The sequence below is a fragment of the Myotis nattereri genome, assembly GCF_964212035.1.
Source record: "Myotis nattereri genome assembly, chromosome: 1".
NCBI lineage: Eukaryota > Metazoa > Chordata > Mammalia > Chiroptera > Vespertilionidae > Myotis > Myotis nattereri.
In genome coordinates, this window is record NC_138075.1 from 166,819,539 (window position 1) to 166,845,815 (window position 26,277).

The window sequence follows — 26,277 nt, forward strand, 5'->3', positions numbered from 1 at the left end:
TAATGAAGATCTATAGTAATCAGATAATTACTATCGATTGCTCTTTAGACGTCTTGATGAGGTAATTAGGGTCTACTGGAAAGAAGCTAGAACTGATTGATTGGCATGACTATAATCTCAAAGATTTCTAATTATGTTTCTTTTCTTTTAATGGCTTATAAACAAACATCATTTTAGCTTTAGAATTTGTCAGGTGCCAGGTTCACTGGGAACATCAGCTTCCTCTATTATGCTAACTAGACACTGAGCATGAACATGATCAACATAAGCTCATTATAGTTGGTTGCTGAAGCAAAAGAAACTGCAATTAACCCTCCCTTTTCTTATGCGTCTTCATTTCCACATGGCCAGCTTCTTATCCGGACTGGAGTGTGAAGTGCTGTAGGAGGAGGTCCAAGAGGAGCATGTGGTTCTGGGCTGGGTGGATCTGTGCAGCTACTGGGGTCCCTCAGAGCCTGCCGAGCTGCAGGCACAGCGGAGCCAGGCACCATGACACACATATGTGTCCGGGTGGCAACTGACTGGTTGGGGGCTGGCTGACTGCTCAGGCTCCTGTCACAAGTAATAGCTACTCATCAGCCAGAGAAGTTGAATAACCTCAGCGTCAATACTCTCAAGCAGCTGGACGATGCTGGTCTTTCCGTCAATGTGCTATTGCCTCATCTCTTCCATTAGACACTAATTAGGGGAGTCCCAGCCTGAGACCATTTCAGACCCAGTCTGAAATCCTACGCCTTAGAAGACCTCTCAGCAGCTTGCCTTGTTCAGAATAGTGGCCTGGCTCAGAGAGGATGGATGCTGAGAACCGCTAAAGAAGCAGCTTAAAATGAGCTGTCTACATCTAATCAATGATGTTGGTGAGCCCTGCACTTACTGGACTGCAGTCTGGTTCCATAGTCACAGTTCTCCTCTGTGACCCATGTGTGCTTGGTATCCTGGTAGGGGCCCAATACATGTGTGTGAAACGGCCTCTGTTATTGAACCCCATGATTTCTATTGAAATCTCACCAAAGAAAAAAAATTACATTTTTCTAAAATCTGTTGTTTTCTTGAACTCCTATTTAAAAAAAAAAAAAGTTTGCAATGTACCTCGTATTTGTGCCACTAAAACTTTTACAGCATGAGGGGTGCACAGCGAGCACAGGGGTGCTGCAGACAGCAAAGCAGACCCCGGGTATTTTGTTCATTGATCACCTGTGGTTTGATGCTGTTCGGGTAATTGCAGCTGTAGAGGAAATGCCCCATTAACTCCCATTAACCAGCCTGAGGGATGTAAGTACATATGGAATTTGTCTTCGTTTTACATCTTCATAGTATAAGTAAAGCGACATAGCATTTTTTATCAGCCACAGTTACTGAGATGTTCTTTTTAAAAGTTAAGCTAAGTAATTGTTTAGTTCAATTATGATACTGAGAAACCTTTCTAGTCTACATCAGTATATTTTCCTCTAATAAGACATAGTGAACACAATTCATTTTTTTTGATAACTTGAAATCCTGCAATGGATTATTTTAAACAAAATATTACTATTTTATTTCTGTAGGTATGGGAACTACAAAAGATTGAAAAAAATTCCCCAAACATTCCAAATTTTTGTTCATGAGCTGGTTTTACCAAGTCCAAGACTCGGGTTTGTTTGCTAGTTACTTGCCCCTTTCCCTAAAAGTTCATTGAAAATCTACTCATCTATTTATATTTCCACCTATTTTTTTCTTTTTCTGTTCTTTTTTTTTTTTCCATTTGAGGTTCTTATGGTTATTTTCCTGTATGTGAATAAGCAGTCCGCTTGTTCATCGGGAAGTGCACTCTGTAATGAATTTGCCCCCCACAGTGTGATTGCTGAGGCGGAGTTGATGGTCAGTAGGATCCAGTCACTTACACACTGGCAGGGGCTTCAGCTGAAGGGCCTCCAGGCTGCAGCAGTGGAGGTCACATATTGCCCAAGATAGCAGGGTGGCGGGAGGGCGCAAGGAGGAAACACTCACTGGAGGAGAGAGCTGATGAAAGTGACACAATTCAGTAACTTGCTTTCGTTTGGGCCATGTCATTGCAGGAAGTTTTGCAGCTTGAGAGACAGATGGGAGGACAGCTCCTAGAAGAACCGAAGGCTCTTCATTTCAAAGGCAGCACCCACAACCTGCGCCTGTCCATTCACGACGTCGCCCATTCCCTCTGGAAGAGCAAATTGCTGGCTAAGTATCAGGTAAGGTGCCTAAGATGAGCTAAAGGCTTGGAGCCAACGCCATGAAGGAGGACTGCACTTATTAGACATAACATATTCCCTTCTCCGAAGTTAATCAGACATATATCAGCACTTGTTTCTCCAAAATAATTTAGGATCATTTGAGATTTTTGAAAAATACTCTAGACATATTTGAAGGAATGCCTTTTTCTTAATTCTCCTTCAAATAATTGAACTATCATTGTTTTAGTGCTAGCAAATAAGACTTCCAAGTCCCTCATGACATTCTCAGAGTAAATGTTTACATTGGCTTGCTTTTAAAAACTCTTGAAGGCATTCATAAGAGAAACAGAAGAACACTGTTATCCCTCATGACACAATTAGGCTTTGGCCTTGCTAGGAGAGTCCCTTTACTTTGAAAACTTAGAAGAAACCCCTGTTTTGAAAACTGAAATAGAATGTAAAATAAAATCTGGGCCCTGGCCAGTGTGGTTCAATTGGTTGGGCACCATCCCCTGCACCAAGTGGTTGCTGGTTCGATTCCTGGTCAGGTTACATGCTCAGGTTGCAGGCTAGATCCCCAGTAGGGGGCGTGCAGGAGGCAGCCGATCAATGTTCTGCTCTCACATCAATGTTTCTCTTTCTCTCTTCCTCTCCTTTCCTTTCTCTCTAAACATCGATAAAAATATTTTAAAAATAATAATAAAACCTGGTCAGGATTGTAGTAAATATTAGCATACCGACCCCAAGCCCCATTGTATGTTCCTGTGGAAAAAGCATAGGGACTCTTCAGGAGTTTGCCCTGCCTCCTCCATCAGCCGGAGCTATCAGGAGACTCTGTGGCAGGATCTCTAGCCTCATTTCCAGTCCCGGAGATGCAGACACACCTCAATAAGCTGCGAAGACTGGTCTACATGCATGTAAATCCCATCCCATGCCAGCACTGCAACTGTACTGGTTGTGATTTCCTGGTATAAGTCAATGAATATACTAGAAGGAACGAAGGGGAGATTGTCCAGCTCCATTCGTATTCTCATATGTCTAACACTCACACATACATGGTGGGAGACAAGTGGATAGCAGTCTTGCGCTTTGATGGGGGTGCATGCCAGAGTCTTCTTTATCACTCAGCACTTGGTTGAGAGATCTGGCTTTTAACTTTCTCATTAAATCTCTTCCTTTACTTTCTTCTTCTCCCTAATTTGCAACTGCCATAAAAGTCCACAAGTCTTCCCCTTTTATGAACAATCTCCTTTGTGTAATCGTAAGGGGAAATCGTACGTTTCTAATAATGATTATCTGATATTAGTTCAACTAAGGCTGGCTGAATGCCTACGCTCAGCCAGACACTCATGCTCTTTGGTCTACCTATCTAATGCCAGCTGGTGTTTGACTTAGGTATTCTTTTGCGTACTCTTTCACAGATGAGGAGACTGAGGCATGAAGAGGTTAAGTAACTTGCCCCAAATCACCAAGTAGGTGAGGGGAGTGTGTCCTCATTTGTACTTCATTCTCTGCCTTTAGCCACCTGTCCATCCGTTTTTTATGTATCAACCTTTTCTTTCCTTTATTGAAACAGATTTTAGGATGGGCTCTGTAAGGGGGTCTAGACTTGTGAAAGTGCACGCACAGTGGAGCCCCAGTTAGAGGCTCAGTGCTTTTAGGCCAAGGGCTTTTCTGCGGCAGCTAACCGAGTCTACAGTTTCCAAGGACAGTACGCGTTGCTTTCCCTCTGTCCTGTGCAGAGGGAGGATATGGGCATGAAAGGGACCTGGATCAGCCCGTTGTCCTTTAGAGCTTCTTTGCTTTTTCTGCACACCACAGCAGGGCTTCCTTTTAATGAGCAACGACTGGAGTGTGCAGGTTTTATTTAATCCATTTACAATGGCTTTTTTTTTTTTTGTAAATGAGAGACAAGTGGCAGACTATTTGGTATAGAGATTGTGGAGGCTGACTCCCGGGGTTCAAGTCTCAATTCTGCCACATACTAGCTGTGGGGCTTTGGCTGCGAATTTAACATCTCTGGGCCTCAGCGTTTTCATTCGAAAAGCAGTTTGGGATGGATTTATAGAGAGGTAGGCCTGTTGTGATTAAATGAGGTAATATGCGTAATGCTGAGAAGAGTACTTGGCAACCCAGTGTCTGATAGTTCACTTTTGGTATTAGTCACTCATTTGTGGTTAACATGTTGGTATCCTTTAGGAAATTCCTTTTTACCACATCTGGAGTGGGTCTCAAAGAAACCTCCACTGCACATTCACTCTGGAAAGGTTCAGCCTGAACACGGTGGAGCTGGTCTGCAAACTGTGTGTGCGACAGGTGGAAGGAGAAGGGCAGATCTTCCAGCTCAACTGCACCGTCTCAGAGGTAAGAAGCTCCGAAATCCGGGGACAGAATAACTGGGGAGGAGAGACAATGTGGAGTACAAAGGTATCTTGATACAGGCCACATAGGAAGCCCTTAAAAGCTTTCTATAGGTCCTATTTGTTAATAACAGGATATTTTAATGAACACAGAGAGCTACATACAGCCTATATGATAAAAGGCTAACATGCAAATCGACCAAACGGTGGAACAACTGTTCACTATGACCTGCACTGACCACCAGGGGACAGATGCTCAACACAGGAGCTGCCCCCTGGTGGTCAGTGCGCTCCTACAGGGGTGCGCGCTCAACCAGAAGCTGGGCTCAAGTGCAGCAGCAGTGGTAGGAGTCTCTCCTGCCTCTGCAGCAGTGCTAAGCTATCAGTCGGACATCCCCCCAGGGCTCCTGGACTGTGAGAGGGTGCAGGCTGGGCTAAGGGACCCCGCCCCTCCCCAAGTACATGAATTTCATGCACCAGGCCTCTACTAAAGGAATAACATAGGGAATCCTTTTTGAAAAACAAATCTTACTTTTATGACATAAATTGAAGGATCATGTTCTAATGTTTTACAGCAGATCTGAGTCCCAAATATAAGGTTAATGTAAGTAATGTGCACATGGAGTAACTTTCCCTAAAGCATCCTTTGATGTGCTACATCCCCACCTCGGCCACCTCTCTTCCCTGCCCCCTTCTATCCTTAGGGAGCGCGCCTACCTTTTTGGAATCATGTGCTGCCTACTAAGGTGGAGGAAGAGAAACTGGCCTCTGCCCCCACCCCTCCTTTTTCCTTCTCTTTCCTTTTCCTCCTTGTTGAAAGGAAATATCTCTGCGAAACATCATTCTCCAAATATAAGGAGATATGCCAGAGACAGGGGTGGGTGTGGGCAAAATGGGTGAGGGGGTCAAAAGGTGCAAATTTCCAGTTATAGCAAATAAGGCATGAGAAGGTCATGCACAGCATGGTGACTGCATTAACAATAAGGTATTGCATCTTTGAAAGTTGATAAGAGGGTAGATCTTAAAGGTGCTCATCGCAAGAAAAAAAATAACTGTATATAAGAATGGATGTTAACTAGGCTTACTGTGATGATCATTGCACAATCTACACACATGTTGAATTATATACATAATACTAGAGGCCCGGTGCACGAATTCGTGCACCAGTGGGGTCGCTTGGTCTGGCCTGTGGGATCGGGCCAAAACCAGCTCTCCAACATCCCCCAATGGGTTCCGGATTGCGAGAGGGTGCCGGCCAGGCCGAGCCCCGCCCCCCCCCCCCCCCCCCCCCCCCGCAGTGCATGATCGGGGCAGGAGACACAGGAGGTTGGCCAACCAGGGAGGGACTGTGGGAGGGCTCCAGGGCGTGTCCGGCCCATCTTGCTCAGTCCCAATCAGCCAGACCCCAGCCTCAAACTAACCTACCGGTTGGAGCATCTGCCCCCTGGTGGTCAATGCACATCATAGCAAGCGGTTGAGCGGCCTTAGCATATCATTAGCATATTATGCTTTGATTGGTTGAACAGCCGACTGGTCGAGCAGACACTTAGCATATTAGGCTTTTATTATATAGGATAAGGCTCTATGTCAATTATACCTCAATAAAGATAATTAAGAAAACAAAGAAAAGATGCCCCCTTCCCTGGGGTAGGATAAGTGTTCCATAAATAAAAGTAAAATCTGCGGATTTCCCCCTAGTTGCCTCCCTTTGCCTTTCTCTGCTGTGATCCTCACTCAGTTCAGTTGGTCACTTTCCTAAGTCCCCACTACAGGGACAGCAACACAGGCTGCTACGTGTAAGCAAGCGCTCTGTGTGGAAAGAGGGTGCCAGGAAGGGATCGGGTCCCCTGGTCCCCGGGGTTGTGGTTTGCCAGTGGACACCCTGCTGGGAACAAAGGACGCAGAATAAGCAGAGTGATCAGAGGCAGCTCGCCCAGGGCCTGGCGGGGCTCAGCTCCGTGCTGTGTACTGAGCTGCAGCGCCTGGGATCATCGTATTTTAACACTACAGCGGACAGCGTGTGATTTAAAAGTCGGCTTCTCCCTGGCTGTCTCCGGCGCAGTGAGGAATGAAATGTCAGGCGGTGCAGCAAGCGTTGCTCTGCATTTACAGACCGTCTTCCTCTGCCAGCCAGCCAGGGCGGGGAGCGTCAGCCTCCAGGACGCTCCATCCCTCTTCCCACAGCCTGCCCTGCGGTCATCATTTCCTCCTGGAGTTTCAGGAGACTTCTGACTCATAAACAACTTTAGTCACAGACCCCGTGACATTCATCAGGAAGGAGCTGGGTGTCAGGGTGCCATGGCAACCGCAGGGCCCTCCGCACAGCCCTGTCTCCCCGTGCACAGCACCACCCCTGCTGGCTCCTGAGGGTGTGTTCCCTTTCCGGGCCCAGCAGGTCTGCAAAGTTCAATAACCACCCAGGCCCGGCGACAACAAAGGCTGCAGGATTTTGGAGGGGGCGAGGAGGGCTGCCCCTTTGATGCTTGCTTTCTGTTCAGCGGGAAGGCTGGCTGTGTGATGAAAGGGTGGATCAGATGCGCAGAGAATGAGAGCGAGCCATAGAGGGCCCTTCCCCGCTAGGTCTGTCGCCCCCGCTCTCAGAGGGAAGAGACAGCCCTGCATAGTGTGCTCACCACGTAGGGACTTCCTTGTCAAGGTGGAGGAAAAGAGGATTTCTTGGGCAACGTGGTGGCAGTCAGCTCAGAGAGGCCAGCCCTCAGTCCCCTAGAAGGCCTGTGCCAGCCTGGAATCAGAGGGAGGGGCAGAAATGACCGCAGATGACTTTGGGGATTAAAGGGCTCGGTGCTGCTCTTATTTCTGGGTCACTGAGTCCCACTGTTGTTAGCATTTGAATGCGGTGCAGGCGGCCCACCGAGGGGGGTGGGAGGAGTGTGGGGCTGGGTTCTGAGGTTGGGGAGTGAGCCTCAGCTCTGAGCCCGGGCTCCTCATCAAAAGCTCCGACAAGGGGTGCACTGTGACGGACAAACCATAACCAAACAGAGGAAGGCTCCATTTGTGAGGTCTTTCTTCTCACAGGGCTCCTTCCTAGGGTCACCCGCAAGCTGGCAGGTGGACAGGGTCTCAGTGGCCATGTCCTGCCTCCCAAGCATGAGCTGACTTGCCAGGAATGTGCTGCTCCGCCCCCCCTCCCCCCACCCCGCCCCCAGCCACCCACCTCTCCAGGCCCCCCCCAGTAGTCATTTATAACAAGACATGGCCCTTGGCCTCTGCAGTCAGGCTGAGGACCCCTGCCCACCAGGGAGGCCAGGCTGTGCTTGACATAGACCATGGTCATGTCAGGAGCCTGCAACTGTTCCTCTCCAAGTGCTTTGGCCAGACATTCCTTAACTGGAAACCAAGCCTGTAGTCTTGCAGACATGAAATTTAAGAATGAAAATGTCTGCCGGCTGGTGTGGCTCAGTGCTTGAACCAGAAGATCACTGTTGATTCCTTGTCAGGGCACATGCCTGGGTTGCAGGCTCCATCCCCAGCTGGGGGGCTAGGTCCCCAGTAGGGAGCATGCAAGAGGCAGCTGATAAATGATTCTCTCATCATTGATGTTTCTATCGCTCCCTCTCCTTTCCTCTCTCACAAGAGAAATATATTAAAAAAAAAAAAAGAAGAAGAATGAAAATGTTTGAAAAGTATGGGCATAAGTGAATGTCAAAATGTAAATGAGAAAAGTTTTTGTGTGGTATTTTTAGAGGGATGGAGGAGTAATAACAGGGAAGCTACCCATAACCACTAAGAGAGAAACATGCCTTCTTCAAGCCTTCCATTCAGTTTTAGCTATAGAGGAAGATCTTATAGCCCCTGTTAACTATTAATACACAACACTGTTGTGTACACAGAGAATAAATAATATTTAAAATGTTTAAAGTAACATCAATCTGCTATAGCCCTCCCATCTATTGGCCTCTTCTGTTTTCTGCACTCTGTTCAAAGCGACCATTGGAAAGCCTGGGTTTCCTAGTGGACTTTAGGAAGAGTCAGAATATGGGAGTGGAAAGTTGAATCTGCTGCGGACTGGGTGCTGAAAATGCGTGTCGTCACTCATAGCAGCTGTTTGGTTAATGGTGAGAAACCATATGCTTAACTAAGGGACTCACAACATCAAAGACAGATGGTACCCATATCACAAACGATTATTGTAATAAGCATTCTGTGAGTGTAAACTCCGCCTTTACCTGGAAGTGAAGGAAGAGCTAATAGGAACTGAAATTACTAGATGAAATTTAAATGTAACCGTAGAGGTGTATTTTTCTTTTACCGCCAAGGCTGTTGTCAGCCATCTGATAAAAGAGACAAGACATTATGCCCTGTTGAGCTTGTTTCATCCACACAGAAGTGAACAGACACAGTAGCCCGGACTAGAGACTCAGGCTGGAAGGTCCACGTGAAGTGGGGATGGTTCTCTACTCACTAGGGAAAGGCTGACAACATGGAGAGGTGAGCAGACCTTCCTGAGTGCCACGCCTTCCTGGCCCTGGCCTTTGCCCTCAGGATGTAGCAGTGAGAAGAGCCATACTCTTAGTCACATTTAGTTGGAAGGAAGCTCCACACACCACTCTGTGGGGTGGGCTTCTGCCAGAAACTGGCTTCAGACCCCTTCGTTACTAGGAAAAATATTTTCTTCCATTTCAGCAAATATGAACTCAGTAGCTCCCATGTGCCGAGTATCACAGGAGTTCTGAGGATGACAAACATATGCTCATCTCCAAGAAATTTGAGCAATCAAAGGAAGTAATATATAAATACAGCCAGCATCCATAGGCAGACTCCGAGGGCTGCAGAAGGGCTGGGGGAAGTGCTGTAGGTCTCCGGGTTGATGGGTGAATTTGCTCAGGGGAGGCTCAGGGGACATGGTTTTGGTCCAGACTTTAAGGGGTTTGCCTGGCGGAGATTATCTTAAAAGAGGTGCTAGGGACGGTGAGTGATCCAATCTGAGGAAAGTTTGAGTCACATCAAGGCAACCTGAGAAAGACTATGGTCCGTGTCAGGTGGTGGGAGCACCTGGGCATGGGGCCCTTCCATCATGTCAGGCCTAGCTCTGCACTTTCCAGGCATCACCTCTGGGACCTCATACCAGCTGACCAGGTAGATGGTGCTGATACCCCTAACTGCCTGATTAAAAGTCGGGGCTCCGTGTGGCAGGAGGGGCATGTAGTACTTCTCAATGAGGGGGTGGAGAAGCATCAGCTTGGCACTTCCCGAAGATCAGTGTGGCAGACAGGGATGGGGTGCAGGTAAGCAGGAGGACGCTCCTGAGACCAACAGCAAGAAGAGTCTTTGGAGATAGCGCTGTGCAAAGCAGACCCCTCCCTGCAAGAACTGAGCCTCCAGGGAGGCACAGTCAGGGTGTGGTTGTATTTGAGGGACATGGTGGGTTTCCTCCTGGACGCTGGTGTTATTGTCCACACAAGAAGCAAGCAGGAACTCCATGTGGCGGATGGCTGTAAGCTGTGGAAATACCATGTGCTGTCTTTGCACCTTCCCCTCCCCAACCCGGACATACATGAGACATACATCGTTTTATGCCTAATGTAAGTTTGGGCACTTGGATTCGGACATCCCCACCTAAAGCCGTCGATAAACGCCAAGCGCTCTCAGATAGTGCTTCTGGTTCCCTTTGTCGGAGCCCTGTGTCCTTGCAGACAGGAGCCCTCTCTCCTCACAGTCCCTTGGGAGGAGCTCCGTGCCAGAGGAAGGGAAAGAATTGTGGGTCATGTTTTCATTCAGGGATTCCAACTCCCATTGTTGCTTCTGTGTTTCCTACCAGTCTTTTAAAATCCTGGCATGTGCTGCTGGAGTTAACACAAAGGAGCAAATGAAATCCTGGGAGTCTCCATTTGCCAAGGTTTGAGTTTTGAAGCCAAACACTGTGATGGCAGCCAACACCACTGTATTACCACACACAAAAAAATGTGTTTAGCTCTAATGTGCATATGCACCCTGTGCAGTGGGATTACACAAGCTTAGCAGTGACTACTGGCTGCTGATCCTGGAATGCAGGTTGCACTGTCAGTCAACACTGGGACCCAGACAGCAGCCAGCCCCATGCACCGGAGCAGCAAGGTGTGGGGGCTCTGGGCAGTGGCGGCACTGACCCCGGCGCCGAGCCCTGCAAGACACCGGGGTCTCCTTGATGGTTGGAGCTGTGTGTGTCTCGTCTATCCTCCAGCAACTCATTATGTACCCCAAGGAGCTACCTGCTTTAGAAAAAGAGAGAGAGGTGACATTTAAAGTAGATTAAGGAGATTTTCTTCCGTTATTGCTTTAATCGTTCCCAGGCAACATTTGCTTTTGCTTTTCCAACCGGCAGCAGATCAGAAAATGATTAGAGTTTCTCCTACAGATGAAATTCGGACTTTTGCATTTGTGCTGTTTTATGAGCTGAAACTATTTTAAAAGCCCATGTATGGTTCTCTCTACTAAAATTAGATTTAAACAAAATAAGGGTGCACGGCCATTGGAAGATGCCATTAGCAGCTTGCCCTATAGCAGTATATTGCGTTCACCATTTTCTTCAAAAAATGAGTCTTAATTTGGTATCATTTAGAGAAGAGCTGTGTTCCATTTCATTCAACAGAAGCAGCCAGAGCCGTCTCCTGCGGAGGTTAGAGCGAGATGTTATTGGGGCATTTGCCTGGGGCTTCCCCCTCAGGGTCAGGCAGTCTCTTGAAGCTCTGAACTTGTGGCCTTCTGATCTCAGATCTGTTCAAGATCTGTTCACTCATACATAATCCCAGGCCATGCAAAGTCAGCCCAACATGTACCTTTCCTCCCAGCCAGCTCGCATATAGCTAATCATAACCCCCAGGCAGGAAGCCATTCTTACTAGGAAGAACAGTGGCCCCCATCCTCTTGTTATTGCTCAAAAAGGCATTATGGTGACTGGGACTGCTTTTGTCTCCGGAAATAATGCTGTGTTGTTCCTGTGCCTGAACTACAGGAACCTACTGGCATCGACTTGCCTCTGCTGGACCCAGCGAGCACCATCACCACCCTGACAGGCCCCAGTGCATTCAGCATCCCTCCCCCGATCCGGCAGAAGCTCTGCAGCAGCCTGGATGCCCCCCAGACAAGAGGTCACGACTGGAGGATGCTGGCACACAAGCTAAGCCTGGACAGGTGGGTATGGCCAGAGCCAGGACTGGTTTCTGTTAGACATCAGGCTCCAGGCTGGCAACGGTTAGACATGGGGCGGCGTTCTTTTTTACCCCTCCATGCATCTATTTACTTTCATTCTGCAAACAGGCATTATGCCCCTTCTCTGTACCGTGCACTACGGGTTTGCAAACACATTGCTGAGAGACATTCTGGGCTTATCTGACATTTATAAGTGTCAGCTTTTGTGATTCACTCTGCAAAGCGGATAGGCTGAATCCCCCTAAGTAATATATCCACTCACTAAAGTAGTTATTGTTCTCCGTCTCCTGTAGGGCAGGACCTCCAGCCGCATGAGTCACTAATATGCAAAACGCAGCATTGACATTCAGTTACAGGGCAACCTCAGAGGCCTGGTCCTTGTAAAACGTTGCCATCGCTACCAAGCGGGAGACACCGCATGACCTGTCAAAGATGGTCAGAGCCTTTGCTGGAGAGAAAACCTAAGTCTCTTGATTTTCTGTTTAGGATGTGACCCATACACATGTTGTCTCTTAAATTATCTTACTCAGAGTTGAGGTTAACAAAGTTAAACATTACATTTCCTGTCTGGGGCTGATCTAATTAAGTATGGGCTAGTAGTTGTTTAGGATGGGTCACTGTAAAACACAGTTTCTCTCTCAAGCGGGACCTAGAGACTTAACAGGCAAATGGAGAGACAGAAGAGGTTGTAAAAAGTAAAGAGAAAATTGCCCGGCTGGTGTAGCTAAGTGGTTGAGTGTCAACCTATGAATCAGGAGGTCACGGTTCGATGCCTGAATTGTGGGCTCAATCCCATCGTGCAGGAGGCAGCCTGGCCAATCTATGATTCTCTCTCATCAATGATGTCTCTCTCTCTCTCTCTCTCTCTCTCTCTCTCTCTCTCTCTCTCTCTCTCCCTCCCTCCCTCCCTCCCTCTCCTTCCCTCTCTGAAATCAATAAAAGTATATAGAGAAAATAGATCTGTAAATTATGCCATTAAAGAGCACATTTGCCCATTCCCAATTATAGGTACTTGAATTACTTTGCCACCAAATCAAGCCCCACTGGAGTAATCCTGGATCTTTGGGAAGCACAGAACTTCCCGGATGGAAACCTGAGCATGCTGGCAGCTGTCCTGGAAGAAATGGGAAGACATGAAACCGTCGTGTCTTTAGCAGCAGAAGGACAGTATTGACCCACGCTGGACTGAATGCACAGGGAGTCTGTGGCTGTCCAAGGGATCACAGCTGAGGAGGAAACCCAGACCAGACCAATGAGCTTCACAGGCAAGATGGCAGCTGGAGAGAGAAGGAAAACAGATACGAACTACCGCTATATACGCCCACTTTATGGGACCTCGTCCCCGGAGTTAAGAACAATTGTGTACATTTGTACCTTGAATTTAGAAACCAACCTAATTTTCCTCTTTGTTGGGCTGTATGCTGTGTGGTACAGGATCTTACAGTTTCCTAGGAAACGCTTTTTATTGCTATCCAGATATATGGATAAACTTTCTTAACAAACCCAATTTCTACAAACGTTGTTTACATCAAATTGGACAGGGATGCAGACACTGTCCATGGCTCGTTCTATTTTTGTTTAAATCATTTGAAGTTGAAGCTGTGGACGGTTTGTTGTGTCTATTCAGATTAGTAATTCACAGAGAAATCACAGACTTTTGCTACAAATCACGTGCATCAAGTGTCTCAGATAATCCTCCCATCGTGTTCTGTTTCTAGAACTTGTAAAACCAGTGTTACTGTTTGTATCAGGGAAGTGGAGAATCTAAGTGTGAAGGAGAAATAGCTAAGAGTCCTTATTCCTTCAGGACACCCACCCAGTGCCCTCCGGGAATAAAGCTGCAGTGTTGCAGGAAAGACAGTGATTCACGTTCAACCACACAAACAAGCATTTCTTCACAACATGTGTGTTTGTAATATGCAATCTGAAGTGGTGTTTTTTAAGGTATCATTATTATCATTATTATTATTGATGAGTATTTACAAGTATTCTAGTAAAAGGCTTTTCTTTTAGCTTCGGTTTTTGTTAGCAGTACTGTTAGTATTTAGCTATTGACTAGACCTGCCTCACCTTCTCCCATAACAAGGTGGGCGTGGTCACCAGTTTAATTAAACAAGCATTGCTTCCTTGACCTTTCATCTTTTCCCACCATTCTGCCCCAGACAGGTAGTAAATGCTTACTGGCTTTGTCCGTCTGTTCTTGCGGCTTGCTCAGGCAGGGTCTTTCTCCTCTGAGTCCCCGATTCAAGTTCACTTAATATTGGGGTCATGAGGCCCCACACTCACTGCCCTCAGGACTCTTTCTCCCTTAGAGGCAGCGGGTTTGGAGGAACGGCCTCTGACATGGAAATCGGGAGACCAGTTCTCATTCTGGGTTTGTCATTGTCTGGCTGTGCTCCCTTGGGAAAGTCACTTAACCTCACTGGACCTCAGTGGCCTCGCCTGTTAAATAGTGGGGTGGGGTTGGAGAACCTCAAGGTTCCCAAACGCTGGGCCTCCACTCCAGTGCCATTCATCAGTGTGAAGACCACAGTGGACTCTGAGCTGGATCATTTAAAGATCCATCAAGGCTAGACTCTTGTCCAGGCTACATTATGCCTTTCAGATAGTTCCAACTTGGAAGACAATGATTCTAACCTGTAACATAATTGTTATGCTTTCAAGTCTTGTCTTTGCATCATTGGATTATGCTGTTTCCTGAGAGATGGCATCCTTTATTATCACTTTCTTTCCTCTCTTGGGACTATTTGCCTTCCTGGTTAGTAGCAAGTTATGTTCTATTATTGTCTTGGTCAAAATTTTTAAATTAAAAATAATTTAACTGAAAAATAGTTCATCAAGGGACTATTTTGTGTAAACTATGATACAGTATTTCCTTAGGACCATCACAGGCTCTTTGTTTTAGCACAGGGACTCAATTCATTCAGCAGGCGGGGATTAGAGAGTTAACAGCCCAGTGGCCTAACCAAGATTGAAAAACAAGAAGCCATGTAGTTGAAGAAGGACCTTCAGAACATGGCTGTGGTTTACTTTTGGGCTAGAGGTGTCCAGGTTGCTGAATGGATTTGAATTAGAAGTAATTTCAGATATTTCTCCCTTCTTTCCACATATATTTCCTCTCCTGACTATTTTGGTGACTTCTAGATATTTCCAGCCCCCTCCATCTTTGTCACTGAGAAAATATTGATACCTTGATATGGAGCCTTTTCTTCCAGACCTTTTATTCCTCATTTTCTGTTGTAGGTATGTATTCTATAACCAGTCTCTCTCAGGCCACTCCCTGCACCATATATAAAATATGTTACACTTATCATGAAAGGGAAAGATTGCACTAATAAACAATTTCAGTGGATAATATCTGTACCAATGCATATTTGACCAAAAGATAGTAAAATTGTATTCTACATTAAAAAATTGTAAATATATATTTTTTAAAATGGAGGAGGAGAAAAAAGAGCTATTATCCATTGCTTCATCTTAAAATAACTTCTCAAGATTGCTCATCATTACTGGTTTGGGGGGTTGTCATCTATGGAAATCAAGAATTAGAAATCTGAAGGCTTCTCAAAGGAACGTTCATGCCTCGTGAAAAGTAGAGAGGAGCAAATGTCCAGCTATCCAGATAACCAATTCAAAACTTGAACTAGAAAAAAAAGTCATTAAAAAGTCATCAACGCAGAAATATTGAACACAGCAGGCAGGGACTATATTATCAAAGCCATCGAGGGCCTTTGGCGTTCACGTCAGAGGCTTCATGTTTTAGGGTTCAGCATCCCAGCACCAGAAACAGGAAGAGTGGTTGATTCTTTATTAAGTAAGGTACTCATCTATCATCTGTTGTAGAACCCTGTTATGTTTCCTATAAAGTAAATGGCAATTTCCATACTTATAACGCACCACTTATGTCAGATAATCTTCACTATGAATTCTGATTTCCTTCTTTGGAAAAGTGTAATAACTGTTAGTTTGCTCTCAAACTTAGAAGCTCCAGAGCCAACATTTCATTTCAAGGGAGTCACTTCACCAACCATTTTATGTGACCAGTCCTGCCTCTCATGTTTATTTAGCTTGTGCAGAAAGACAAGGCTTACTTCATTTGGAAGGGAATACCTATCACTTGTGCATGGTGCCATCTAGTGGTGTATAACACAATCTACTTTCAGTTTAATATAAAAACACTAAAAGTTGTTTGACAAAGGAACTGAAAACCTGCAGAGTCAGTAGGGCCTTTATAACAAGTAGATGTGCGGACACTTCACTTCAAATATAGTTTTCGTATTCTCACTTTTTTTCTTCTCAATTAAAGGACCCATATCAAAAATTGCATGTCATTATGAGCATATTATGTCATCAACTCACTCCTCATGACACATCTCAAGCCGGATTTTGATAATAGAAATACATAAGCATCTTTATAAAACAGTCTTTGAAGAATTGTCATTTTAACATTTATATTTTTCATTGGGCTTTATATTAAATTTTATTTTAAATCTCCTTATTTTTGGTCCTCTAACATTTATTTCTGGAAATGTGAGATGCATCTGCTTGGAAAGAAATGTTTTATGTATGAAAATGAGTACCCTATGTCTAAGTAACTGAAAATTGTGGCTGTTGATCACGGAGAAAAAAAGAAGCTTCTTTCTTCTGAATTTGGGGATCTAAGGGCGGAAGCTTTCTTTTCTTTCTCTTCTTTCTTTTTCTTTCTTTCTTTCTCTCTCTCTCTCTCTCTCTCTCTCTCTCCCTCTCTCTCTCTCTCTCTCTCTCTCTCTCTCTCTTTCTTTCTTTCTTTCTTTCTTTCTTTCTTTCTTTCTTTCTTTCTTCCTCACCACACTCATTCAAATTTCCTTAAAGTGATCTGGAAGGACTAGAAGTTGGATTCAGAATTGATAACTGGGCACAAGGTGATGCGAATGTGTAACACCAAGGTCCTCCCAGCCAACAGCCTTTCCACACACAGTGTGACTGACTACCAACGTGGAAACCCACCTCAGTTACCTAGAAAAATCCATCCCCCATCAGCAGTGGAGGCCCCTCCAAGGCAGGGCAATATCTTGGGTGAGGTGTCCAATATTAAACTGCTTCACCATCTATCCTACTATTCTGTAGATTTTCAATTCACAACATTCAAATAGTAGACCATTCTTTAGGGAGACATCAGGGAGACTGAGTTCAGGACACTCTGGAAACTACACATGTAAGCATATATTTGAATGGCATTTCTCCTATTTCCTTCAATAATAGAATCAAACTTATTACTTCTTCTGGAAAGGATCAGACAAGGCTCTTTTCTTATGTATCCTCTGCATCTACATCAGAGACACAGCTATGCTCTTGGTCCACTTACTCTTCTGTCATCAATGTAGGAGGAAGGGAGCCAGTAAGGGGATCACTATCTCCCCAGAATTCACAAGTGAATAAAAACCATATGAAGACCTGCAAGAGAGTGCAAAGGGGGTGGGGAAAGTTTCCAGCTTCAGGTTGAATGTCAGCTTTAGCTTTTGCTGAGCAGTTTCTCAAGACAACTTATCTGTTTAGCTTAGAGACCTCAGTACAACTCCAAGGCTGATGCAAGACAGAAGGACCAGGGAAGCAGCTGAAATGAAATGGGGTTTAATCCATCTTCTTTGAGAACAGAGGAACTTTTGTGAATCAGAAAGTGTTTGCTCAAAGCCAATTATTTACAAAGATGATAATAGTCAATGAGCATTAAAATTTATAGATCCAATAAGGGAATATTTTTATTCTTATCTCAAGGTACTAAAACTTTTTTTTTTTACCTTTCGAGTGCCTCGTAGGACCAACTATTACACATTGGGTTTTTTGTTTGTGTTTCTGTATATTCTTTTGTTTTTAACTTTACAGAGCTAATGTTGACTGAAATTCTTAAAACGTTGCTACTGTGCAATGAAGTGCTGTTTCTCTACCCTAAGAAATCTATTTGTATAATCTTTGACTGTAATGATCATTTTGAAAGATTTCCCTTGTATCTCTAAAGATTTTTTTTAAATGGAACAAGGCATAAGAGGAATAAATACATTGTAAGCAATGTTAATTTAAGCCTATGTCCCTACAGGTCAAGTAAACCAAACAAAGTCATAACTATTTCCAGAATTCATGCCTGATAACCTGCTATTTTTATAAAGGAGGGAGATGGCCTTATATGTCACTGGGTGGGTTTTCCCCCATAGACCAAGTCTAGCAATTAACTTCCTGATCCTTTAGTCTTATCAACCTATGATTGCCTCCATTTCCAGAAAGCCTACTTCAAAAATTTGTCTTCAGAAGAACTGATGGCTCCCAGATTTCCCAGTGGCCTGTCACCTCCCTGTATTGATCTTTGGTGGGATAATAATGGGTTAATTCAACCAAATGTAATGTATGTCCCAGATGTATTCCAGCATGGCCAAGGAAAACATCCCTGGTATGACAGAAACTCCACCCAGGGACTAGCACACAAAACCAAGCCCTGACGAGGGGCTATTTGCCATCCTCTGCCCATGGAGCACTTGTGTATTGAGATCTGTCCAGAGGTCTTCTGAGTCAGGAACCCATGCTGATGTCTTGAGGGTCATGGTCCACCAATTGTTGGGTAGAAAACAGGAAAGACGCCCTCAGAGACCATCGGCTGCTCACCAGCCAAAGTATATGTTACAATATACCAGCTTCTCAACGTGCCATTTCAGATTTGTGCCTCGGCAAAATTATTAGCTCAAGGCCATCGCACTTCAGGGCCCCTTTCAAGTCTGCCTCCATCCTGTGTGTCATCATCCTTCAATCCCAAAGGTCCACTGGGGTTGACACAGTCAGACCTGCTGTTGAACCCGACGGCACTGACCCCGGGTCATAACCCTCAGCGCTGGCCTTCAGGACCGGAGTGGTGGGCAGGTTTTGCTGATCAGGAGCCTACAGGATGAGGAGACCTGGGCCTCTGAACCTCAGCATGATGACGAGGCAACATCCAAGCACCATGACCTGAGCCATGTTGTCATGTTAAAACGCGTCTGTTTTACGGTGGAATGGCCTAAAAGAGCAAGGGAGCCAGGGCCCGTGGAAAACGCCTTTGCCCTTTTAGATTTTTAAAGTCTCCTATGACACCTGTTAATGTAGGGTTATAAATACAAGTGCTTGCTCCTCCAGGCCTTGGAGAAGAGGACAGCAAAAGGAACGCGTGGGACATAAGATCTGTGATGTGCGCTCTCCCTCCATTCTTTCCTAGACCTGTGGGTGGGGAAGCCACACACACCCCCCCTCCCGCAGCCCCCGCCCCCGCAGTGTATTAGCTGGGCAGCAGGGAGCAGCACCCATCCGCGCGTGCTGGCGCAGTGCTGTGTTCACTGCGCTCAGTGCCGAGCTGCAGCGAGCTGCTGGCCTTCCTCCTGGCTCTCTCTAAAGAAGGCAGCCCGTGTGTGCCAGGGGGAGCCCCGCAGTCCGTGCTGAAGAGCCGGTGTCGTCCACCTGCTGTTCCCTTTGGAACAGTTCAAGGGCAGGGATGTCAGATGGAGGTCCGGGGCTTTGTCATTTTTCTCTTTTTAAACACAACAAGGCCACCTTGGTGTTTCAGACATGGGACGCTTCTTTTGTTGTTGCGGAGTTCCCTCTCGCTGTATCTTCTATGCAATTCCTTTTCTAGAAAGCCCGCGGAGGAGGAGTGCTCCGGGCAGGGCACCCGCCCGCCAAGGGGCCCGGCAGAGGTGAGGGCCCGGTGCCGCTGCTCTCTCTCTGGCTGCCCCTCCCCGTTTCCCTGCAGTCCCCTGGGTTTGTAACTTGCCTGCATTTATTCTGTCAGCCAACATGTACAAAATGTAAGAAAGAATTTTTAATCAGGTAATAAATTATATTTATAAGCAACAGAGAACGCTGTCTCTCATCTCTTCCTAGCAAAGCCCTTCTCCCCGAAGAGTCACCATGGGCTCCATTGGAACCACTTGAGTGCCTGGGTCCCGTTGCGAGAGATTCTGAAGGGGTAGCGGGTAGTAGGGGAGAACCAGAGTCTTAGAACTGCTGCCTTCGGGGCCCCTGGGAGCTTGTGACTAAGAATATGAGCCCCTCCCCCACGCTGAGCGATCTGGTTTTCAGCGAGGCATGCGGCCCACTGCACTAAGAAGTGGGCGATGGCGGGTGAGCCAGGCACACAGGATGCCCAGAGCTCTAGCAGAAGCCCAGCAGGCGCTCACCTTGGTACAGGACACCGCCACTCACCCGAAGCAGGAAAAAGGCGCCAGCGTGTGCAGGAAAGCAGCAATGAGACCGAGGCGTGGCGGGGAAGGCAGCCCTGTCCCTGGGGAAAGAACTACCGCTGACCCTTGGACAGCAGGGGTTTGAACTGAACGGGTCCACTTACATGTGGGGTTTTCTCACTAAATACTGCATTTCCTCTTTGGATTTTCTTACTAACACCTTCTGTTCTCTAGCTTACTGTATTGTAAGAATACAGTGTACTATACCTATCACACACAAACTATCTGTTGACTGTTTACGTTATCAGTAAGGCTGCCATCAACCCTAGGCTATTACTAGTTAAGATTGGGGAGGGGGGGGGCAGTGTCAAAAGTTACACATAGAGTTTTGAACGTGCAGGGTTTTGATGTCCCTAACGCCAATGTTGTTCAAGGATCGATTATACTTGGAGAAGGGTGCCAGGTGGACTGAAACCAGCCCTGACCCCTAACAAGAAAGTGTTTGTGAGCAGCTGTGCCAACACTAAGAAATACCCCCTCGCCCCGAACTGGGAGAATGACTTAAGACTGATTCAAAGCTGGGGTTACAAGCTCAAATGTTTGCCAGGGCTCAGGAAGTAGTGACAATATACTGTATAAACTAAGAATAAAAGCGAGAAGTGAGTCCTGTGGCTGACCTAGAGAATTCAACTCCATGTAAAAGAATGAAAATTCGGTTACAGAACAAAACAGCACTTCAGAAAGAAAACGGGGCAACACAGACAGCCCAGTATCACCCGGGGAGCCCCAACTTGGAACTTTGGTAGCTGGGGTTCCTGTTGGGAAAGCTGAGCCCAGGAGAGCATGACATCACTGCCAAAGTCAAGGCTGACGGTCTGCCTCAAACCCATCCGAGCTGAGGTCCCTGGAGAGGTGTGAGGCCTGGCCTCCCTCTGTGCCACCATCCTGGGGGGGCTTCAGCATCCACAAGGACAGACCCCAGGTGATTCCTCTTGGAATCTTCATCCTGACCACAGCCACTTTCTCAGAAACTGCTCATGTACCACTCACCCCCCTCAGGGTTCCCGGTCCTTTGACCCATCAGCAGGCTGCTCTTTAAACCCATCCCTAGTGTGGGCCATGTCAGATGATAATCTTTATTTTCTATGACCCATTGTTCCATATGCCTGATAAACCCTGCCCTGAATGAATCCAGTTATTGCCACTCCCATGCCTACCCTTTGGGCTGCTGATAGACAAATGAAATCCTCAAACTACATGGATAAGTAGCACTATGAATTTGTAACAACAGCTAATGCTTCAGAATGGATGCGGGCTTCCTTCATGCTTGATACATGGGTCACTCCGTTTCATCTTCAGACTCACTGCACGCAGTAGATCTTAGCGTGATTCATATCCTCGAGGGGAAGAAGCTGAGCCTACTGTCACTCAGCCAGGGGAATGAGTAAGCAGGAGTCACAGACGGGCTGTCTGGTGGTCCAAAGGCCACACTCCCGGCCACTCAGCCACACAGCATCAACGTTGATCGGGCCCTCAGCGTTGCCCACCACCATCGAGCTGTCACTTCTCACAGTACAATTCTCACTTCTTCAGACCACTGACTTCCTACCTTTCTTCTCACTCTCAGCAAATGACTGTGCCTCCTACTTACAGAGAAAACAGAAGCCATCAGACCATTGCTCTTGCTCCCTTGCCACCAGGTGTGTGCACTTACCTGTCTCACTCTTCAGGGCTGCCTTGTGATACAATGCGATAGTTTCAACGTCAGAAGAAGGCACAGCCATCAGATAACAGACACGTTCTTGCCAAGGGGAGAACGAAACCGTTTTATTTGGGGGAATGTTCAAACAAAGCCATATACAATTTGTAACAAATACAATACAGTTGTTTGTTCCCTAGTCCTGAATAATTACAGTATATACAAATTCAATAAGGCACTGGTTCCCCAAAAGAACACAATGAGTCTTCTTTTGAAACAGACAACAAAACTCTTTATTGCCAACTCTTCTCCAAAAAAAAAAAAAAATATGGCATTGTTTTTCCTGCTTTGTTTTACAAGAGGAATCATAATGGCTAAACTAAATCACTTCGGATGCCATTTTGTTCGTTTCCACTGCTTTGTGACTGAGTTTCCAAGGAGATATAACCACAGAACAATTCAAGTTTAAAAACTGTACTTCTTTCAGTGCCTTTCCAACTACAAACATGGAGAGCTAGAACAGACCAGCGACATAAAACACTGGAACTTCCAATGAATATGCTTGACTCTAGGAACGTGAACTCTGGCTGTTATTCGGTCCCTGCTATACCTGACTACACAACAGCTGAAACAAAGAATTCCCTATAAATAAAATCTTAGCATGTTTTCTAAGATGCTTTATGTCTTGATACTAAAAAGAATGGTCACTAGTCACTTTTGAACAGTGCTTTCCAGGAAGTCAAAGGCCTGTCTCTTCACAATGTTCGCAGCACTGTAACTTATGATTTAACGATCTACAACACTTTTATAAATAAATATTATGTTTCATTTAGTACTTTATCATCTCTAATATTTTACTCTCTAATCCACAAAATGGAGTTGTGCCAGACTCCAAACTGAACAAAATATTTATATAAACATATATATTTATATAATATATATACACATAATAAACTATAAACCTGAACATCTTAGCATACAAAACTTATATTAGCTAGCAACTAGTATTTTAGGATTCCTTTGGGGGGAGCAACTAGAAGAAAATCTTAGTCTTTGAAACAGTCCTGACAAGAGGAAATCATCTACATTATCAATTTCCAGGCCCCCACTTATTCTATAGAAAGGTAAAACAAAAAATAAAATACAATTCACCTCTTCTGAACTACTAGGAATTTAAAAATAAAAAAGGATAATTTGGAAGTAAGTAGGTAGTCTCTTTAAGAACAATTTAGGGTTCCTTAAGTTAGGTGAAGTTTGTGAAGACAAAAAAAAAAATCTATTCATAAATAAATTCTTGTTGCATTGAAAGACTATACTAACTAAATAAGTCTTTTGAAGTATCTCAGGAACAATCTTTAGATGTTCATAATGAGTAAATCCGACTGAGAATTAGAAAGTAAGCTACTGATTTTTCTGAAGCAACTAAACAAATAAGATAGAAGAAGTTTCCTGCCATTCTTCACTGGAACCAACACCTCCCTAGAAATCAAGTGTATTTTCAAATCATCACTTCCCCCCAAAATGTTCTGATTTGCAGTTATCATTTACAAAAACTTACCTAAAAGAGCAAACATTTTTATCTAAGAAGTCCAACCGCACTTAAATTTAGGAAAAAATCAAGAAACAAAACATGTCCCCAGTTATGGGCATAAATGTTTACTTATTTGTTTGTAGATGATCTGATTAGACGTAATGAAGTTTCTCTCCACGGCTCAGATGATTATCACGCTTATTCCTAGCCACATATTCCTTCTAAGCTATCACAAAGAACACAATTTGACACAAGAGAGAGGAACCATTACATTGCCATTCAGGTTCTTCTACTAACACCAAAAGCAGCATTCTGATTAAAATTCTATTTGGAGCCAACTGTTTTTAATCTTTATAATAAACAAATCTTGTTCATATTCAAGAACTTTTTAAAAACCAAGTTATTTCTTTGTTACAAACAAAATGTGGCTATGAAGCATTGGGAAGTCAATGCTGAATACGGAACACTGTGTTTCTTATGATTCTCTCAGACTGTTAAGCACAGCTCACAGTCACTCTCTGCTCTAGGGTGTTTTCCGAATGAACAAGTCACCAGCTGCAAGCCGACTTCAGAAGTGAGGAAAATATTTTCTCATTTTTCATGCAGCTGTCAAAATTTCAAAAAACGTGCATCCTTCAATCACCAAGTGGTGCAAATGTGTTATAAAACACTGCCCTCTGCAGGACTCTGGAAGGAATGACTTTTATTTTTTATTTTTTTTTTTAAGACTAGGGAGGACGTATTTCCCAATTCCTTATTAAATTACAGAATTTCTGAGAAATAAAAGAAAACCATAGTAAGAACATGGAAATGAATACAGGTGAGGGGGCGTGTACAATTTTGAACTTTATGTTCCTGTCGCTCAGGAATGTTGGCCCTGTCCATGATTGGACTCGTGTCTCAATAGTGAAAACTCTGCAGAATTAAGTGGGTGAAGAGATGTTTTGCACAAGTGCCACAGAGAATACAAAAATAATAAATTAAAAAGTGAACTGAACATAATGAGAATAAAATAAAATAGATAAAAGATATGAAATTACCACTTATGATGTACATGCTAGATCCATATCTATTCTGGAAAAATAAATCACAGCAGCCAGAACATTTTGTGGCTTCCACTAACTCTCCTCTGTGTGTCCCATTCGGAGGATATAGTTATCTATTTTTAAATTAAAATTTAGTTACATTAACCTGACATATGCTTCCTCTCCTTCCCTTAACTCAGACACAAGACACAGACAATAATGAAAAGAAGCTGGTTTTATCTATACAAAATAAGGGGCGCACCATTTACTCTCGGGCTTCTGTGATCGGCTCTTCTGCATATATAGAAAACAAGCCATGTGCACCTCCAACCCCATCCTCTACCCTACTAACACGGGCATCTTACAACGCAAGAGCCAATGATCTCTATTTTAAAGGGTGTGGTCATCAACTCAACTGATGGCGATTTCACTGAATATTGAGCCTTTCGTTTGAGAGATCAAAAGCATGCATCGGTCAGTTCTCTGCACATTAAAAAAAAAAAAAGCTTTGCTTGTGTTTAATGAAAAGGAAGAGACTTGACCATGAAAGAGATGCCTAAGAGAATCAGAAACACAAAGTGGTTCTGAAGAACACTGACACTGACTTCTAACAGAATCACACAAAATCTTCATTTGTCCCATATCCTCTGAAGCTGCAGAAGATCACCTGCAGGAATCCCCGAGTGGGTCCCAGACAGGTGGCATGTGTACCCAGGTGCATTCACATTGCTGTGGCAGCCCCCCAAGCAGGGCTGGCCAAAGTGGTCGGAGCGGGCAGGGGCGGGCTTTTCAGACAGTTCCATTCTGTGGTCTCCAACCTCACAGACTGTCTTCTGGTGTGTAGAGTGCAACAAAATTTTACCAATGAAAAAAAACGATTTTAATTTCCTTTCTAGCAGAATTTCTGCAAGGAACTCTCCTTGTTATTATTTAAACTAGAATAGTAACAACCTTAAAACATCTAAATTCTTTGTTATATTTTGGCAAAATTAAAGCATCTTTTGAAAAGGAAAAAATAAAAAGAGGGGGCAATCCCAAAATGCAGGGCTTTCTTAGAAAGCAACGTGCACCACGTCTTCAACAAGTTACCCGAGCAGTTTCAACCTCCGCCACACACAAGGGGTCCCTGTTTCTGGGAACTTCTGCCTTTGTCCACGCTGCTCCCCGAGTGGTGACAATGAACCCACTGGGAAGCAGGGCTGTTCGAGGCTTGGGCTGTGGGTGCTTCGGGAACATTTTCTACTCTGCCCGCAAAGAGAGGAAGAGCTGGCTTTCTCCACTGATGCTTTCTTTTTCTTTACTTTTGTCTTCTCTTTTCCCCCTCCAATCAGAGTTTAATGTCCTGGGACTCTGACATTTTGGCAAGTGTTTTCTTCACACGCAGGGCTGTCAGTCTGGACGCAGGATTGTGAGCCCAGCACTCGGTCATTAGTTTCCCCATCTGCCTCAGACACTGCAGGGAGGAAAACGGAAAAGTGGGAGTGACATTAGAGACATGTATTTATTATGTGCCAGGCTGGCCCTTGATATTTGGCTTTTAATTTTGGGTTCCTGGAGTTTGAATATATTTTCAAAAGCTCCTTTTAAAACCATGTAGACAACATTTCATAACACTTCTTTTTTCATGCAAATTTTCAATGACTAAGACAGATTTTCATAACGTCCTTCTGATAGGAGCAAGCAAGTGGTTGTGCTGATTGAAGAAGAGTGTCTTTGAAGTCAGCATTAAATAAATACAAAAATACGCAGGGAGTCTGTATTCCACTCCACACTCCCGGTTTGTTTATAACATTTGATCAGCTTAAATCTTTTATCTCCTTCCATACTATTCAAACAAACATGGTTATTCCTAAGTCGCAGCTGTCTGCTACAATAATAGCATCACACTGTTGCTTTTAACAAGATGCATGACCTCTGCGGGGCCTCGCTAAAACTTTCTCCTACATAAATTATTGGTCTTCCCGTTGAAAGCACAATTTCACTTCATTAGAAATCCTCAGTGAAGGAATCTGGGGTATTACCAGTGCCTGCAACCAGCTTCAAAGGAAGGTAACTCCAGCATCTCATAAAGCTTTCTGCATAGCTCATTGAAAAACATACGTATGATTTAGCATAAAACCAATGATCCAAAGGTTGTTTTTAAATGCATT

The 26,277-nt window shown here is 44.8% G+C and overlaps 2 protein-coding genes across 3 annotated transcripts in view; one reads left to right on the plus strand and one right to left on the minus strand.

Annotated features, from left to right (window-relative positions):
• UNC5C (unc-5 netrin receptor C) overlaps nt 1-15,075 on the plus strand; it is a 372,030-nt gene extending 356,955 nt beyond the window's left edge. For both annotated transcript variants that reach the window (XM_081109270.1, XM_081109271.1), the window contains 4 exons: nt 2,055-2,204; nt 4,386-4,550; nt 11,499-11,677; nt 12,704-15,075. In XM_081109270.1, coding sequence (XP_080965396.1) covers nt 2,055-2,204; nt 4,386-4,550; nt 11,499-11,677; nt 12,704-12,869 — 660 coding nt within the window. In that variant the 3' untranslated portion in view covers nt 12,870-15,075. The remainder of the gene's footprint in view (nt 1-2,054; nt 2,205-4,385; nt 4,551-11,498; nt 11,678-12,703) is intronic.
• An 8,177-nt stretch (nt 15,076-23,252) lies between these two features.
• The window catches only part of BMPR1B (bone morphogenetic protein receptor type 1B), a 376,371-nt gene continuing 373,346 nt past the window's right edge, over nt 23,253-26,277 (minus strand). The window contains exon 11 of the mRNA XM_081109293.1: nt 23,253-25,580. Coding sequence (XP_080965419.1) covers nt 25,455-25,580 — 126 coding nt within the window. The 3' untranslated portion in view covers nt 23,253-25,454. The remainder of the gene's footprint in view (nt 25,581-26,277) is intronic.